The sequence below is a fragment of the Daucus carota genome, chromosome 6 (assembly GCF_001625215.2).
Source record: "Daucus carota subsp. sativus chromosome 6, DH1 v3.0, whole genome shotgun sequence".
NCBI classification, from domain to species: domain Eukaryota; kingdom Viridiplantae; phylum Streptophyta; class Magnoliopsida; order Apiales; family Apiaceae; genus Daucus; species Daucus carota.
In genome coordinates, this window is record NC_030386.2 from 24018298 (window position 1) to 24035863 (window position 17566).

A 17566-nucleotide genomic window follows, 5' to 3' on the forward strand; every position below is an offset into this window, starting at 1 on the left:
ACAGTAAAAAGTTTAACTAATACAAAAATATAGTACATGCATCTCACGTTTATATTAGAAATTTATTTATTTTATTACAAAATCAAAATTAGCGTAACATTGAATTTATCGTCGGAAACAAGGTTTCCTCCTAAAACTTCATCTTTTTCCATGGCTGTTTTAAAATTGTCTTAAAATAAAATATATTCTATTTTCCAAACGGAAAACTGAAGTTTCTATTAATTCAGTTAAATCGAGTAATTAGATGCAAATTATGATACTAAATGAATTCTGTTAAATTGCTCAATTAGATGATTATTTATGCAAAACTTTGACAAAATATAAGAGGTACTACTTCATGCCAGAGCATAGTACATTGATGATGAGACGACCAAATTGACTATTTCATCTGCATCAAGTATACGAGTAATACATATTCAACAACACTGTTAGTACAACAGCCAATTTTGATTGGAAAAAAGAGCGTATTAAACATGAGTCGACCTATATCCAAGAAAAATCCCTACATCCTGCTGCTTCAAAAGTTTGATGCCTCCTCCATAAAATAAGTATCATGTCCACCTGAAACAAATTATAAATGATAAAGTATGAAAAAGGTCTCACACTGGTGCTGATTATGTGGCACCATGGATATACATTAATAGTTCTATTTAGAATATCCCAAATAATAATCAATGTATAATCATGCTACTACAAAAATGGTATAGGAGTCGAATAAGTTGCTTGGACCAAGAGTGCCACAACTGAGCCAAAATACATTTGTGGCACTATTTTCAAAATCAGTATCTCCTAAATATCATTTTATAAAAAAGTAATTATTATTTATTGAATATATTGAGGTCCAATTTCTTTCCTACATCTTAAATAACTTCCGGGAATATTTACTTGATATAAGCAAAGTATGGTGATAGTAGCTCAAATTTTACAAGTGCTATTTTGTTTCGAGATTAGGGATGCTTCTTTGTGTCACCAATATATCACCAAAATTTTAACTATAATACTATAGTTGCATTTGTATTGAATGTGACTAGTGCTAGCATGATTTTAATTTCTTCACCTTTAAAAGGGGTTTATTCACTTCTTGTAAGTTGTAACCAAAAAAAATACCTGAGCACATGAAAAAAAAGAATGAAGCTTCACACATTTTCTCCGGCAATTGAAGTATTTAGGTAAATGCATATAAGTATAAATAATTCTTTTATTATTGTTTGTTGTGAACAGGAAACATTGAATGTATGCACCTGATTTCAGTGTTTGGGCATTTCTCTCTCGGTTATTATAATTCTATTCCAAGATTTTTAAGTCTTTGTCAGAATATATATGATCATCCTTGGTAACAACCTCCCACCCCCACCTAGACGTTTTGAAAGAAGTAATAACAGTTTGCAAAGGACACAAAAGATTTTATATTTATTTATTTCTTCTCAATATCTTTAATTTGTTTTTTAAACTGCAATAAAATTATCACGCGTATCTATACATTTTTCTGCACCAAATCTATTGTTTTGTAAAATTAACGTGAGATCCACACATCTCATGTTATTTAATCAATTATAATTTTTATTTATCGTAATTAGTATTTCTTTTTATTATTACATTAAATCTTTTTCTTTATCGGTAGAATTTTGCCGGTGCAGGTTGATGGTAACTTCACATTAACATCTTTAAAGATAACTTACAAGATGATACTGTAAGCAAGCAATTAATAGTTTAATACTAGCTTTCGACCCGTGAAATGCAAGCCATATTTTTTTCTTAATTTTTATATCCTAACTCTAGTTTCTGTAATTTTTTTTGAATATATATTAATATTTGAGGGCCACACTCCACTTATAACTACTTTAAAATATATTCTTTTTCAGAACATAATATCTTTTTTTAAAATATATAATTACATGATTTCAGATAAAACATTCTTTTTACATAATTATTTTTCATTTATGTAGAAATAAACTATTCTCGAAAAATTATGTAATTTAGGGTAAAAATATTGTCTATAGCTAAAGTGCGTCATATTCTATAATTCATAACAGACAATCAAAGATATCGTGTTTAGCACCGCATATAAGTCAGTTCATTAGGTTGATATTGTTTCTAAGTTCTTATTTAGGATAAGGTTTTAATTTGAATCGGGCCCTAATTTTTTATATCATCTGTCTTAATTATGATTTATCTAAAAGAAAAGTATGTTTGATATTAACTTAAAATGTTATCATATTTTTACATATTACTTTGAATTGTTGGGATCAATTTTCAGGTATAGCATATTATACATGGCAAACGGTCATGGACCTTTCCATCAGCCATCACCTTCCCAGTTACTGAGCCAATGGCTGGGATAATAGATAAAAATATATCTGCTCCCTCCTACCACACAAAATTATATATGGAAACCAATTCGTCTTCCAACTATAACTTTTAGCTGGAAAGCAATTCCTCTTCCAGCTAAAAAAAGTTGAGAGGGTGAGATCTTCTTTTTAATCCTAGCCGTTATAAAACGGTCAGAAAACTGATGATTGTGCAGATGATCTTGACCATCAATGCCTAAGGACCCGGCCCCATTATACATATGATAATTTATCAATTATTAATTGTAGTTTTCCCTTGGATTTAGTGAAGGTAAAGGTATTTGACCTCACATCACTAATTATAAATGAGTGACTATTGACTTAAAATTTTGAATAACTATAAGTCAGAAGTCAAGCTTACCCGAACCGACTTATATTTGGTTGGTTAATGGGTACATTGGTCAAGTAAATGAATAATGACAATCCAAGCTATAACTACAGAATCTAAAGAATACTCAGCTTAACGTTGAATATCGTTATTAAAACAGATATTTATATTTTTGATAGTAAATATATAAGTAAATGTGTAAGACTCGAATCTCACAAACCACATATTATTATAATTTATTTTATTGCAAATCATTTAAAATTATGATTAATTTTCTTTCCAAATCACTAAACTATTATTAGATTTCTTTATCTTTTTTTTTTTGGAGACCACTACTATTATTAGATTTCTAATAGCAGTCTAACTATAATATGTTATTATTTATTTTATTTCAAATCTATGAACAATTATATTAATATATTTTATTATTATATTTACTACTAGATGTCCTAGTTCGAATCCCATCAACAATATACTAAATTAAATATTTATATTATTGTTTTAAAGATTTATCCTATTATAATTATAAGACATGTACCAGTGTAATATTAACACATCTTTCATAAGAATATATATTAAAACTAAAATTGATATAACAAATTTTAAAATCAACCCATCATATGGGATATAAGGCTATAAGCTACTATTATATATTTATATCGTATATACAATAAGAGTAAGCAGAATAATATGAACATACTGTCAAAGGTTCGATACTCGTTAGTCGTTACCAACAACTTTGAACTTTATATTTTATAACATATTAACAAAAGTTTGACGTTCAGATCACATCACTAATAATTTAAAACATAATATTTATATTATCAACTTCAAAAGTTAATAAATAATTAGATTTAAATCATATCAAAATAATATATATGAAAACAAAGAACCGTGCTTTGCACAGGTACAAGCTATTTTCATTAAATTAATTCAGGTCTAAAGTTTTAGTTGTGGGATGCAGATTTGATTATGTCTGGTCAAATTTTGAACTTACATCTGCGTGTGTGTGTGTGTGTGTGTGTGTGTATTCAGAAGGGTCGTTTGCCCCAACATTGCCACAATAGTGTCTTCTATAATTCTATTGCATTGGCAAGTAATAAACATACCTTTCAGATGCTTAAGTGCAGTTCTCCCTTGACAAATTATTCTCTAAAGAAGAATCCAGATATGAGATTACAAGATCTGCTGCTTTGCACCCTGAGGATATTGCTTTACCGACAGAGAGTCCTCCCCTATGGTTTCCTAATATATCCAAGAAATCAGAAAAAGGTAATTACCAAACTAAGTGTAGGAGACAATTAACTTCTTGGTAGCAAGCTAGAACTCCAAATGAGAAGGAGAGAGTAATGTCAAAGAGTCTGTATTATACAGATCAGGATAAATCTCTTTCCTGTTCGAGGTGCTAATTAACCTGAGGAGAAGACTACTCACCTATTACAAGTTTATACGTACATGACTAACAACAGTAAATGGGTGGATAACTAATAACACTGTGACTAGACAAATGTATAGTGGTACGACTGAATAGAACTAATCAATAAGATAGCATTATAGTATATTATCCAATCACATAACACCATATCCTACTCCACATGTACCTTATTACAGGATATAATCCAACTAGAACAGATAAGGTTATTATCTTTATTGTAGCAGAAAAAGGAATTTGAGGATTTTAAAAGCACTATATTCTTGTAGCAAGTTAAAGGATATGTTCATTTAATCCCAGAATAGGAATTGGAAGTATAGAGGAAAACTTCCAATCCTATGAGAACTGCTTACCTGCGTAAAAAAATCCTGGAAGGTCCTTTTCCATCTTATCAATTGCTCCTATGACAGAATTGTAGTCATGCCCATAAAGAGGAAATGCTTTACTCCAATACAAATGACTGCAAATTAAGAATAGTAGCTGTAAAAATTGGATTTGCAACGAATTTGTAGTATCCCAGTTCCAAAAGACAAAAGCTCTATAAGATGATAGAAATATCAGTATTTACTTTATTATCCATACTTAACAAATGTTGGCTCCCCTTCTGCACCCAATAATTGTCTAAGATCAGCAGCCACGATCTTCTTCAACTCATCCCTGTAAAGAAGTAAATAACTAAATTCTTTGTAAACATTTACAAAAGAATAGAATACCATAAGAAAAAGAACATACTTGCAACATGCAAGACAACAGTATAAGCAAAAGCAATTAGAACAAGAGTGAATATATAGCTGAAAAGGTAACCTTGAAGCTCTAGCTAATTCTTGGTTTCTACTCCCCCCTATAAATGTAGTATATAGATACAGATCACTAGGTGTGCGGTCAGGAAACATCATAGAGGAAAAGAGAGTACCTGCATAGCAGAAACTAGTGACAATACTGCTATACGAGAGTAGTTTTTTATAAGCCAAAATCAAGTATTACCAAGTGACTTTAATCCATTTTGCTGCTCTTTGGAGGGAACAAGAACTCCAAATCCCTCAAGGGGTCGTCTAACATTCTCTTTCTTGAATGAGGTGATTACAACTGATAGTGGCATATAACTCACCTACATTGTTGGCAGGCATACCTTTTGAGGTGGAAGAATTTATAAAGAAGTGGGTGAGGTCTATGCAAAACTTTGTTTATGCATTGTTATTAGAAATTTAAGAGAAGTTGGTATATGCATAACTACAGAGTACTTAACTTTGTTAGAATGCAAGAACTACAGAAACAGAAGGATGTAGGAGAGGAGCAAGACAGTTCTTTGTTTGTACACAAATAGAAGAAACAAACCTCAGGAATGAAATCAAGTACAAAGGGTTTCCCTCTCTTTGTAATCTTCATTTGCTTGACATCACAAAGTGGAGCCTGTTCCATATTAGTCTTTCAGTGAACAATAATGTCTAAAAGTTTAGCAGCAGAAAATTGATATCTTAATTCTTACATACAAGGCATGTTTCTCCAGATTGTGTTTTATAATTTCATAAATAGATAGTAAATTTTCAGGTATTTCAAAAGACTTTGGAAACGTATCACTGTCAAGATAGGTACAAAAAACTTATGTACTCACTGTCATGATGACTGCATCAAAACATTGTTCTTTTAGGTGCTTGTCGAAATCTAGAGCATATGAAATTGACCAATTACTCAACTGCGATTCCTGGCTGCAGGGATAAGATAATTCCAAAACCCTTGTTTGCAGATTGACTTTATCTTTGCCTACCTCTTCGCAGAGTGCATCGGTTAGTGTCTACAAACAAAAGTATTACTATTAAAAGACCTAAGCCAAATTCACATATTTTAACATGTAGTCAGTAGTCACTATATATTAGAGTTAAAGAAACAATATCTTTTCAGTGTCAGGAATTAAAGTTTTCAGACAAGTATGAATGTCCATTGTACCTAAAGTTGAAACTATCAAATCAAAGACAGAATTAATTTGTTCACATATTTTAACATGTAGTTAGTCGTCACTATATATTAGAGTTAAAGAAACAATATCTTTTCAGTGTCTGAAATTAAAATTTTCAGACAAGTATGAATGTCCACTGTACCTAAAGTTGAAACTATCAAATTGAAGACAGAATCAATTTGTGATGTAGTCTAACACATACTAGTATAATCCGGCACTTTGCAGTAGGCAATTCTTTTATATAATATTTTATGATGAGCCTGATAAGCGAGCCATAACTCCACAAAAGTCTGATATTATCTGCTTTGGGCCAAACTAGCTGGTTTATATTCTAGCTACCATGGGAGAACTCCCAACATCTTATTGCAAAAGAAGTCAATGATAATCATTTCAGAGAAATAAAAATAATATATTAATAAATTAATATATTTTTAATAAGTTACTAGGACTAAAAGGCACTACTGCTATACAGGAGTAGGATATAAAAATCTCCCCCCCCCCCCCCCCCCCCCCCCCCGGAAAAAAAATTCCCAAATAAAGATTAGAATCCAGCATGCTCATGTTACCTGCATTCCGCCCAAAAATGAAAATGAACCACGTTTACGCCTCTTAGACTTTGAAGAAGCATTCATCCCTTGACCTTCTCCCTTTTTGAAAGATATTTTAGAACGAACTGCGCCAACTATGATAGAGCCAAATCTGATAAACATATAAAATGTTATTGTCAAGTATCAAAGACATGTAGATTTACCACCAAAATCAGAGAAACAAAAAAAAAAACTGTTATAGAAAGCATGATTATTTGAAAGCAGATGTATGCTACTAGTGAAGCTTACTTTTTCTCTAGATTCCACAAGTCTGGAAATGCATGATACATCTGTTACAAAAAAGTGAGCATGTCATTTAATAAATTGTGTGGGAGGTCTAGACCTCAAGTGCAAATATATTAATGCAATTTAGAAACACAAAAGGTGCCATGTTTATGAAACTTCGGTGTAAAGCCAGTGAAAATGAAGCAAAAAGAATATAATAACACATTAATAAATTAATCAAGATGTTCTTGTAGCCAAGATATCCTAAATAAGTCTGAAGCGATGAAACTTGAAAGAGACATATACTTACAGAGAGAGATTCAGGATCTCCGGCATTAAGACCGGCAACAAAAGGGTCAATGAGATGGTCAACAACCTTGCAAAACACAGATTAACATGAATTTACCATAACAAACTTTATACATTTCAACAATTAAGAAACTCACTCAAAATGTGGAGCTTTATAAAGCAGATACAGTGGGAAACAGAGCAAAAATACCTCCTGTCCAAAATGACGCCGAAAGAAACCTCCAACGCTGCAAAAACAAAGCAATAAATTAGCATGTCTAGAATACTTTAAGCAACTAGATGTGAGTTTTTCTAAAGTGGTGAGTATTTACAAAATGCAGATATATGTTAAGAACTTCTCTTCGAGTGTGAAATATATACCAAGAGAAATCAACACAGAAGCTGATGAACTTACACGCAAGGGAGGAAATACAAAAAGGTAGAGGTGGCTTCAGAGTTATGTGGACTGCAAGGTGACAGATATAAGTGAACTTGGATGGTGTTTGAAATGTTAGTTAAATGCCAGGCTTTTGGACTATTGTTGCCAAAGTGGGGGTGAGAATACTGAGGTATGGTCAAGAAAGTAGTGATTAAATATGTTCATTGGTTGCTCATGGTCATGGATATGCCCTGTATATATATCCTACTGGCTTTGACTAAATAAGAATTAATCAGCATATCAGGAAAAACACAAAAGAGCAATTAAAAATAATAATACAATGTCAAGTTTATATGTTTAGAGGATAGAATATCGAGAGAAAAAAAGAAAGAAAATGAACACAAGAAGAGGTGCGGTGAACTGTCTCTACTTTCTATTCTACTACTTCTGCTGCATATTATGTTTTTTGTATTGTTACAAGAAGGAAGACTAAGCCTCTTTATATAGATACACTCAGCTTCCTCCTAAAGCTAGCTACTCATGATACTGTAACTATGATGTCATTATACTGATATCATCTTTTTTACATCACTTTCTAGCTCATATTTAACACATCCTCTCACTCAAAATCCCATCTTGGGATGAAAGACCTATCTTGGGATTGAGGAGGGGACACTAGTCGCTCTTGAGCGCAGTCTGAGCGTCTATCCAAACCCATATTAGAATTAACCAATCTTGAGATCTTGTAACTGAGTATTTTGGGATACCGGGATTCGAACTTGTGAGCGCCGCACAGTATATTTTAAGCCATGTCAAATTACAGAAGGTGTTGCTGTTAGCGCTATATTAGATAGCCACCTTATAAGAGGTTTTCAACCCCTTTACTCCGTCAAGGGTATGACCTGAATATAAAGGAACAGCCCATCTATTTTTTGGATCTGGTTTGGGGTCAGAAGTGTAAGCAGTTGAATGTGAACAGAAATTCCCTTGAGTACTTTGACAAAATATGTAATCTAACACTGCCCTATCTTATTTTGGTTTAGATGGCCAAACTTGAAAAGATCTGGGCTCAAGTTTCCCCTGAGAAACTTGAGTTTGGAGGGCTAGAAAAGGGGAAAGTCAAATCAGGGCAGAAATTAGACAAGTTCCCTTCAGAACATTGAATTTTTAACAAAAAAAATCACTCGTCTCTCTACATAAATGAACCCAATCTAATACCATTTCAAGATTTATACGTATAGAGGACAGAATATAGAGAGAGAAAAGAAAGATAATGAACACAAGAAGAGGTGCAGTTAAATGTGAGTATTTTCTATACTACTACTTCTGCATTTTATGTTTTTTGCATTGTTACAAGAACGAAGACTAAGCCCTTTATATAGATAAACTCAGCTTCCTCCTAAAGCTAGCTACTCATGCTACAGTGATTATGATGTCATTATAAAGACATCGTCTTGCTTACATCACTTTCTAGCTCATATATAACATACAAACCCAAAAACATTCGCAAGAAACTACCATGTCTGGGTCTTAGTGATTAAACAAAAGACAAAAAATGATAAATAAACCTGAAACCAGGCACATCATTAGCAAAAATATATATATATTTATATCTGTCACCTTTCATGTTTGTCTGACATCTTCGAGTTACTGTTTTTCTTCCACAAAAACGGCTCCAACAGCAACTGAATCTGTAAAAATTACACACCCATAAGAGTATAGTCCAGAATTAGAAAACTCATTTCAAACTAAAAACCTGTAATACCACAGAAACGTTATCTGGTCTGTAATGTGGGGATAACCATAATTCGCACCATCAGAGTGTTTCTAATTCCTAACTCGGAGTGTTGACAAATGTTTCCAACATTTTATATAAGAACTACATAAGTACTATGAATACAAAACAAATACATATAAAGTATTAATACATATATATTACAGTCGCACCAATCTGACTTTGGTCAAAAGATCAATTCTAATCATGATTCATGACTTTTGTTTAAGTTGACACTATGCACAAAAACCCTCTATTTGTTACAAATGTTTCTAGCATATAATTTACCCTAACAAAACTAAGACAAGCAGAACCATACAGTTCTCTTAAATATGTGACATACAGATACAGGTAACTCGAGAAAGTGCTCTTACATTATGTAGGCATATGAAGTTATGATACAGCTAGAAGTCTTCAGTTTTCAGGTGATCTGCTTCTACTTGCGTATTATTTTAAATGTAGACCAAGGAGTAAAATCTGTGATTGTTTAGTGCATTATATAATTGTTTATAAAAAAAGAACTTATCCTCACAATGTCATTTTCTACACAACTTTTTCATCAGCTACAAATACAATACCCTTTTCAGAGAAAACCAAAACTCATTGTACTCCTCAGTCTTCTCTAGTTTCTTAAAACAACAATTTGTTTTTGGTAAACCTCAATCACAAAGATAGGCTACAATGCATATTAGCCCAAATATTAAGTCCAGGCCCACTAACCAAATGACTCCAGGACAATATCAACCAAAGACCCCAGCACACGTGTCCCCAGGGTGATCTCTAACTCTCTATTGACAAATCAACATTAAAGAATATCTGCATAGTGATTGTTCGTGAGTACGATGAATAAGACACCTTACGACACCTCATGATTAGCATGCACCTATCCCAGAGTCCCCACACGCATAGGCACCCTAGAACGTGCATACGCATAGGTACCAGATCCGTCATGTGAAATTCCGACCTGTCTTCTTTGTTGCCGGAAAAACTACAGATGATATTTCAGCTTGTATATTTTTACTACTGAGATTGTTTAAGAGGATTGTTTTTTATGCTAATTGCTAATTCATGATCATTTTACAATGATGAAGAAGAAAATCACTGAGGGACAAATAAACAGCCGGAAGGGAAGAACAGAAAAGGGTGTGATAAAAGGGAAGAAGACGATGAGCTGTATTACATGATGTATTTCAGTTTCCCAAAATAATTGTTTCTTACATATTGTATATGTCAAAGTCTTTAGACTGTACTCAATCCATACGAATCGACCTATTGCTGGATGTATTCTTTAATTTTATTTTACTAAGTTAAAGCTGTTTATAGTATATTATGTCGTGTCCCCGTACCCGTGCCAAAATTCGGACGGTGTCCCAGTGTCCTAGATTTCCAGATGTGCCGAGTCCGACACTCGGATATGTATCGTGTCCGACACTCCGTACCCGAGTCTAAGCGACTTAGCTATCATGCCAGAGGTGCCACGGGATCCAAACCCCTCTCCAACATTGTTTTGCGGAGGCCCTCACCGCAGCTACACCCTAGTCTGAGACTCATCCAGGAATCCCAGGAGAGGAAGAGCTCATGGAGGCCCCATTCTGGTAAAGAGTGGTCCAGGAGCGGAAGAGCTGATGGTGGTGTTTTAAAGTTATCACACATGAATTTAAATACACACGCACTCTTCCACTACTGGGGGTGATCACGCGGCCACTGAATGATGTTCAAACCCTCGACTTCTTATTAGTAAGAGTAGAGGTTTATCTGCTAGATTAAGCCTTGAAGATTTAAAACAACGATTAGAAGATGCATATAGGCATATATTGATTCAATACAATTTTTAAGATGATGGAAGAACTCGTTTCTGTGTGGGGTACCTTTGATTGAGTAGAGAGAATATTGCTTTTGATCAGAGCAATTGGATTTGAAGGTAGCTGCTCAAGAACACAGGTGTTAATACAGTGACAAATGTCTATGGAAGACACAGGAAAACAATTCAATGCTGTGTAAAGGTGAAAACAGTTAATCAACAGCATGATAAAAAGGAAATTACCAGTACTGGAGTTCCATTCTTTGCAATATAGCGCTTGTGCTGTGATATTGGCTGCAACAGATTCAAAATGAAAAGGCAGTCCAGATTAAAATATATATAAAAAAAAAATCTTAGAATCAGAGCACAATTTGAAGTATTGAATCCGTATAATTGTACATGATTATACTTGCTTCTCAGAATAAAGTATAAACAGTATACAGCCAATAATCAATTTCTAACAAGGCAAACCCCCTTACAAATTGTTGTTTGTCGCGAAGCCCGAGATTATCAAGCAAATAACTAACATTACCCTCAGACTCCGTCTGCAAAAGGTCGAAGGCATTACAGCATGTTAATTGCAGCTTTGTGCAAGTAAATCTCAGAGATCATAATATTTTGCAACATGAGTAGATGGAGGAGATTTACAACACACCATAGTGTTTGCACCCTCATCCCATATTAGACCATCATGGGATACACTCTTTAACTTGCCTCCAGCTCTCTCTTCAGCTTCGAAAATTGTGACATTCAAACCCCGCTGGGACAATTTGTAGGCTGCAGCAAGGCCACTAGAAATCAAATATTAATATTAACTAAAGTTTCGAAAAATTACACCCAATATTCATATTTGAAATGCAGATTAATTACAAATTACAAGCAACATGAATATTCTTATTAGTGAGAAGATAAAAAGTAAATATTGCTCTTCCAAAATAGCATTAGTAAAAATAAATTGATCAAACATATATGAAATATGAGTCAATAATTAAAAACTTCTTGTCAGTCTAATTTCATTAAATTGAAGAAAATGTGATTAGCTACATTACTTGTATCTAATTAGTCCCTAAGTTGAAGTTATAATTATAATTCCAATTCAGTAATATCATGTCAACAAGACCACCAACACTACATTTTTAACTAATTAATCCCCAGTCACAACGAACATTCAGTAATATCACGCCAACGAGACCACCACCACTAGATTTCAAAGTAAAATTCATTTCTAGCTGAACTTCAAAAATACATTCAAAACATCGAAATTGTATTGAAAATTCCTAATCAGACTACTCTGAACCGAAGACATGGATAATTCTAAGAATTCTCGACAGAAATGTCTGGTATGAATTCATTCACTTGAACACTGAATTACAGGAATAAGCAATACAAATACAGTGAGCAAATGCAAATGAAATTGAAACAAAAATTAAGTGTGATGAAGCGTGAAGATTAAGATACCTAACGCCAGCACCAACAACAGCGACTCTTTTAGCAGCACCTGAAATCACAACTTTATCTGTTAATTACGGAATTCAAACACATATTTACATTTAAATAGAATCTAAATTTGAGGGGGAGAGAGAGGGAGAGGGAGAGGGAGAGAGAGAGAGAGAGAGAGAGAGAGACTGTTATTATCCTGAGCAGGAGCTGAAGCCATTTTGGTGAAGCTTGTGAACGAGAAATGTCCAGTGCAGTTGTCTTTGATCAGCTTAGCTACTATGGAAACTATTAGTACTATTCTGTAGGATAAAGAGCAGTTTACGATACGGTGTTCCTCGACTTTTTTTTTGGTAGTGGTCAAAGTTGGGCCCACTTGTTAAAATGTGGTGTATAAAACCTTGGGCTTTTGGCGACTTTTTTTTTGGTAGTGGTCAAAAGTTAGGCCCACTTGTTAAAATGTGTTTGTATAAAACCTTGGGCTTTAGGCTGAATTGGCGAGTAGTATACTAGTATCCTGGGAATTCCTGTTTCACTATAAACTCAGAGGCAGAGCTAAGGGGCTGGTATTGTATGAGGATTTTTAATGACTTTTATTGACTTTTAAAATTTAGATGTATTCAATTACAATTTTTAAATACTCTTTAAAAGTAAGAGGGTATTGTATCAGGATTTTTAAAAAGTCTTTTAAAGTTTGAGGTATTGAATTACAACTTTTAAAGAGTTATTAAAAGTTAGTTGTTATTCAATATATCAATGACTTTGGTGGAAAAATATAATTGATAGACTTTTAATGACTTTCTATCTAAAATTGCATATATTTTTTCAGAAAATTGTCAAGCCATACTTGAAAAGATTTGACATGACTTTATCTTCCCTCAATTAACTGATCGCTCCAACCTAGGGTTCATCCTTTGTGAAAAGTCTCTCCAATTTATCCTCTCCTAGGTTCTAATTGTATATTCTGATTGCATTCACATGCGTCTATATGCGTGTGATGCCATGCAATTTTAGATCAACTGGAGATGCAAAAGCACTTCAAACGTGAATTTAGAACTTTTATATGGCTGATGTAATGTTGGAGGCAACTTCTTTTACAATATTAATGAAATAAAGCATCTGGAGTAGATTTTATGCATCTGTTTCACAGACATTCAAATGTTTTGTTTAGGTGCTAAATTAAATTGTATATGAACTTCCGGCGGAGCATCCTTTGGCTGAGAGCAGGCCTCTACGTGAGCTTCCAGGCCACACCCCTCCTCAGGTTTACTTGCAGTTTCTTATTGTTCTAATTTTTTAAATCTCATGATGAATGATAATGACATGTATAATTCAGGAGATAGATCCTCCAATTGTGATTCACGGTTAACATTATGTTTATAAATATGATTCAGTAAATATTATTATAGTATATATAATACAGCAATAATACCTTGTACTCGATTTTGTAGTCGCCAGATTTGTGAACATACACCCAACTTGGGTATAGCAGAAGATCGAGAGGATATATCAAAAGGTGTAGAGAGTTTCAGAAAGGCTATTTATGATTTTAATAAAAGTCTATTAAAGTATTTCAAAGTCATGAATTTGTAAAAAAAAGTTTGTTGAAGTTTTTAAAAGTCATTGTCTCGAGAGTCATGGATTGTTTTTGAAAATCTTAAGAAGTCAAAGAGAGTCATTAAAAGTCTATAAAATCCATTAAAGTCATCCTCCCAAAATTTGTCATTAAAAGTCATGATACAATACTAGCCCCTAAGTCCAATGAGGTTAAAATAGATGATGATGTTAAAATAAATGTAGTTATTCTTATAATTTAAAATTAAAAAATTGTTATGTACAAATTATTTGTGAATGACTTTTGCTTAGCCCAACTTTTCAAGTTCACAACCTTTTGTCTTTCCAAGCTTTAGATCTTCCAAACCTTTGGCTTTTCATCATCCTGTAACCTATAATTAGATAGCCTATATAAAGGCTTGGTTTGTACATTGTTTATACACATGAATAAGATGAAGATTATCCTCTCCAAAGTTTCTCTCTAGTTTCTAGTATATATATCATATAAATATAACACGTTATCAGCACGACGTTCTTATATATATAGCTTTTAATTTTTCTGATAGTAGAAAGGAGCCGGAAAGTGATCTTCTCAAGGTAATTTTTATACTTCTATTAGCATGTGATAATACTGACCTTTATAACAGCACATGCATACTTTGAGATGCCTATCTTATTTGATTGATTATTACGCTGATTTCCTATATTTTTGTATATACATGCTTCTCTCTCTTACTGCTTATATGTCAATAGTTTTTAGTTCTTGCTTTTGTGTAATTATATGCTTTGCCCACGTTAAGTCACCTTTTGGTTAATATGTAAGCATTTTCATGCATTATGCAAATTTTTAGATCCTGAGTATCACTTACTTATTTTGCTTGTTTTGCACTCGCTAGTGTCATTTGGATAATCATTCTTTTGCTGCCCTATTTTTTATTTATTTATTTATTCTTGTAATGGCTATTCACCAAATATGTGATACAGTTTCAAATTGTGTATTAAAAAAAAAGAAAAAAAGAAGGGGCTTTCCTCTAAACTAGCTTAATATCTTTTTGTTTAACCAGGATGAGTTAAATATTGTATCTATTAATTGTTTTCAAACTTGATAGATAATATATAATATGCCTCGGCAGGCCGAGGTATTTTCTTTTAAAAGGCTATCTTATTTCAATGCCTTTCACCAAGCTCTCACAAGGCTTTTGTGTGGTATACTCCTCTGCTTGCATATTTTCGAGAAACTTAGATAATTTAGACCTCCTTTGCATGTGCTACTTGAACTAGCGATCTAAAGTTATTTTTCATGTAAGTTATAGGTTACTTGATACATTCCAGAGATATTTTTGGTTACAATCATACTGGATGTCTTTTAATAAAAAATCTTGTTCTATTTAAATGAGTTTCCTAAAATTCCGTGTTTATAAGTATTCCTGTCTTATAAATATATATATATATATATATATATATATATATATATATATATGCATGCCTCTTAAACTGACTAATGATTGTTCAGATTCTGCAAATGAATTATTTGTTAACATGATCAGATTTATGTTTTATTGATATATATAATTGTTTAAAATATTTGTAATTTGTATTATAGCTACAATGTCAAATCTTACGAAGCTCGAATTTAACGCTCTTGATATCTCCGGCAATAATTATTTAACGTGGATTCTTGATGCTGAAATCCACCTTAATGCTATGGGTCTTGGAGACACCATAAAGGAAGGAAATGTGAAAACTGAGCAAGAAAAGGCAAAAGCCATGATATTCCTTCGACATCATCTTCATGAAGGCTTGAAAACTGAATACTTGACGGTTAAGGATCCGTTAAACCTTTGGAATGATCTAAAAGAGAGATATGATCACCAAAAAACTGTGATACTCCCTAAGGCCCGCTATGATTGGCTACACTTGCGCTTGCAAGATTATAAAAGTGTAAGCGAGTACAATTCAGCAATGTTCAAAATCACTTCTCAATTGAAATTATGCGGTGAAAATGTAACCGATAAAGATATGCTGGAAAAGACTTACTCCACTTTTCATGCCAACAATATGCTCTTGCAGCAGCAATATCGTGAACGGGGGTTCACGAAATATTCTGAACTTATTTCTGTCCTGCTTCTTGCTGAGCAAAATAATGAACTTTTGATGAAAAATCATCAAGCTCGTCCAACTGGTTTAACACCATTCCCTGAAGTGAATGCTGTTACTAATAATGATTTTGGACGTGGACGAGGACGAGGACGTGGTTTTGGACGAGGTCGTGGACATGCCCGTGGACGTGTTTTTGGGCATGGTCGAGGTCATAAATATCGAAACTTCTCAAATTTTAAAAAGAAGCCTCACCACCAGAAGTGGACAAAGAATGAGGAAAAGCATAAGGCGAATACGATGGGTCAAAGGGTTGAAAGCATTTGTTATCGTTGTGGAATGAAAGGGCACTGGAGTAAAACTTGTCGTACCTCCAAACACCTTGTTGATCTCTACCAAGCTTCCTTAAAAGGTGTTGAGACTAATTTTACTGAGCAACATGATTCTCTGGGTCTTGCCTAGCTTGAAACTCATCTTGGTGGAGATTATCAAATTGATCCACTCAACTCTACTCACATGGAAGTATCTGATTTCTTTGAAGATGGCAATATGGAGGTGGCCAAATTTGCTGGTGATGATGCCAATTAAATAAAAGGCCTTGTTTTATTTTATTAAGTGTTTATGTCTTTATGGATGAACTATAAACTTTTGTTTGATATGTTGCTTATTTTCAAATCAATGGAATGTCATGAGATGTTTTATCTCTAATTTTGCTTTATTTTTGTGTGAAGAACATGGCCAGCAGCCTCTCATCATATGTCATAGAAGATGAGGAATCACTTTGCTTAGCAGATAGTGCAACAACACACACAATTCTAAAAAATGAAAAATATTTTTCGCATCTAAAGTTAGCTAAAGCCACTGTGAACACCATATCTGGTGCATCAAATCTTATTGATGGCTCCGGAAGAGCAAATATAGTGTTACCTAATGGAACACGACTTACTATTGATGATGCAATGTTTTCCACCAAATCAAAAAGAAACCTTTTGAGTTTCAAAGATATACGTAAAAATGGATATCACATAGAGACAACAAATGCAAATGATGAAGAATTTTTATATATCACATCAGTTGTCTCAGGGGTGAAGCAGTTAATTGAAAAGCTCCCCTCATATAAATCTGGATTGTATTACACCTTTATAAATCCAGTTGAATCATATATGGTGGTGAACAAAAAATTAGAGGACCCAACTAATTTTATGATGTGGCATGATCGTTTAGGTCATCCGGGTTCGACAATGATGCGAAGAATTATAGAAAACTCAAATGGACATCCTCTCAAGAACAAAATTGTTCCTTTATCTAAAGATGTCCCTTGTATTGCTTGTTTTCAAGGAAAATTGATAACTAGACCATCTC

General features: G+C 33.3%; 2 protein-coding genes across 4 annotated transcripts; one reads left to right on the forward strand and one right to left on the reverse strand.

Annotated features, from left to right (window-relative positions):
- Positions 1-362: 362 nt before the first annotated feature.
- Positions 363-12896, reverse strand: LOC108192845 (protoporphyrinogen oxidase, mitochondrial). Of its 3 annotated transcripts, none has more exons than XR_010284634.1 (19): positions 12743-12896; positions 12575-12614; positions 11772-11907; positions 11596-11661; positions 11360-11410; positions 11184-11240; positions 9162-9232; positions 7374-7410; positions 7185-7250; positions 6899-6939; positions 6629-6761; positions 5721-5900; positions 5444-5518; positions 5093-5216; positions 4913-5021; positions 4677-4765; positions 4462-4568; positions 3786-3921; positions 363-561 (listed from the first exon to the last, which is right to left on the reverse strand). XR_010284634.1 is itself a non-coding variant. In XM_017359348.2 (19 exons), exons 1-18 carry the CDS (start codon positions 12771-12773, stop codon positions 3797-3799), a joined length of 1524 nt encoding a protein of 507 aa, XP_017214837.1. In that variant the 5' UTR covers positions 12774-12896; the 3' UTR covers positions 363-561; positions 3786-3796. The 3 variants fall into 3 exon arrangements, 2 of the variants coding, with proteins under 2 accessions (XP_017214837.1, XP_063935919.1); XM_017359348.2 differs by having other exon boundaries at positions 4691-4765; XM_064079849.1 differs by having other exon boundaries at positions 4691-4765; positions 11772-11893; positions 12743-12842.
- A 2819-nt stretch (positions 12897-15715) lies between these two features.
- On the forward strand, positions 15716-16666 carry LOC108226115 (uncharacterized). Its single transcript, XM_017401065.2, has one exon. It carries the CDS (start codon positions 15716-15718, stop codon positions 16664-16666), a length of 951 nt encoding a protein of 316 aa, XP_017256554.2.
- The last annotated feature ends 900 nt before the right edge of the window (positions 16667-17566 follow it).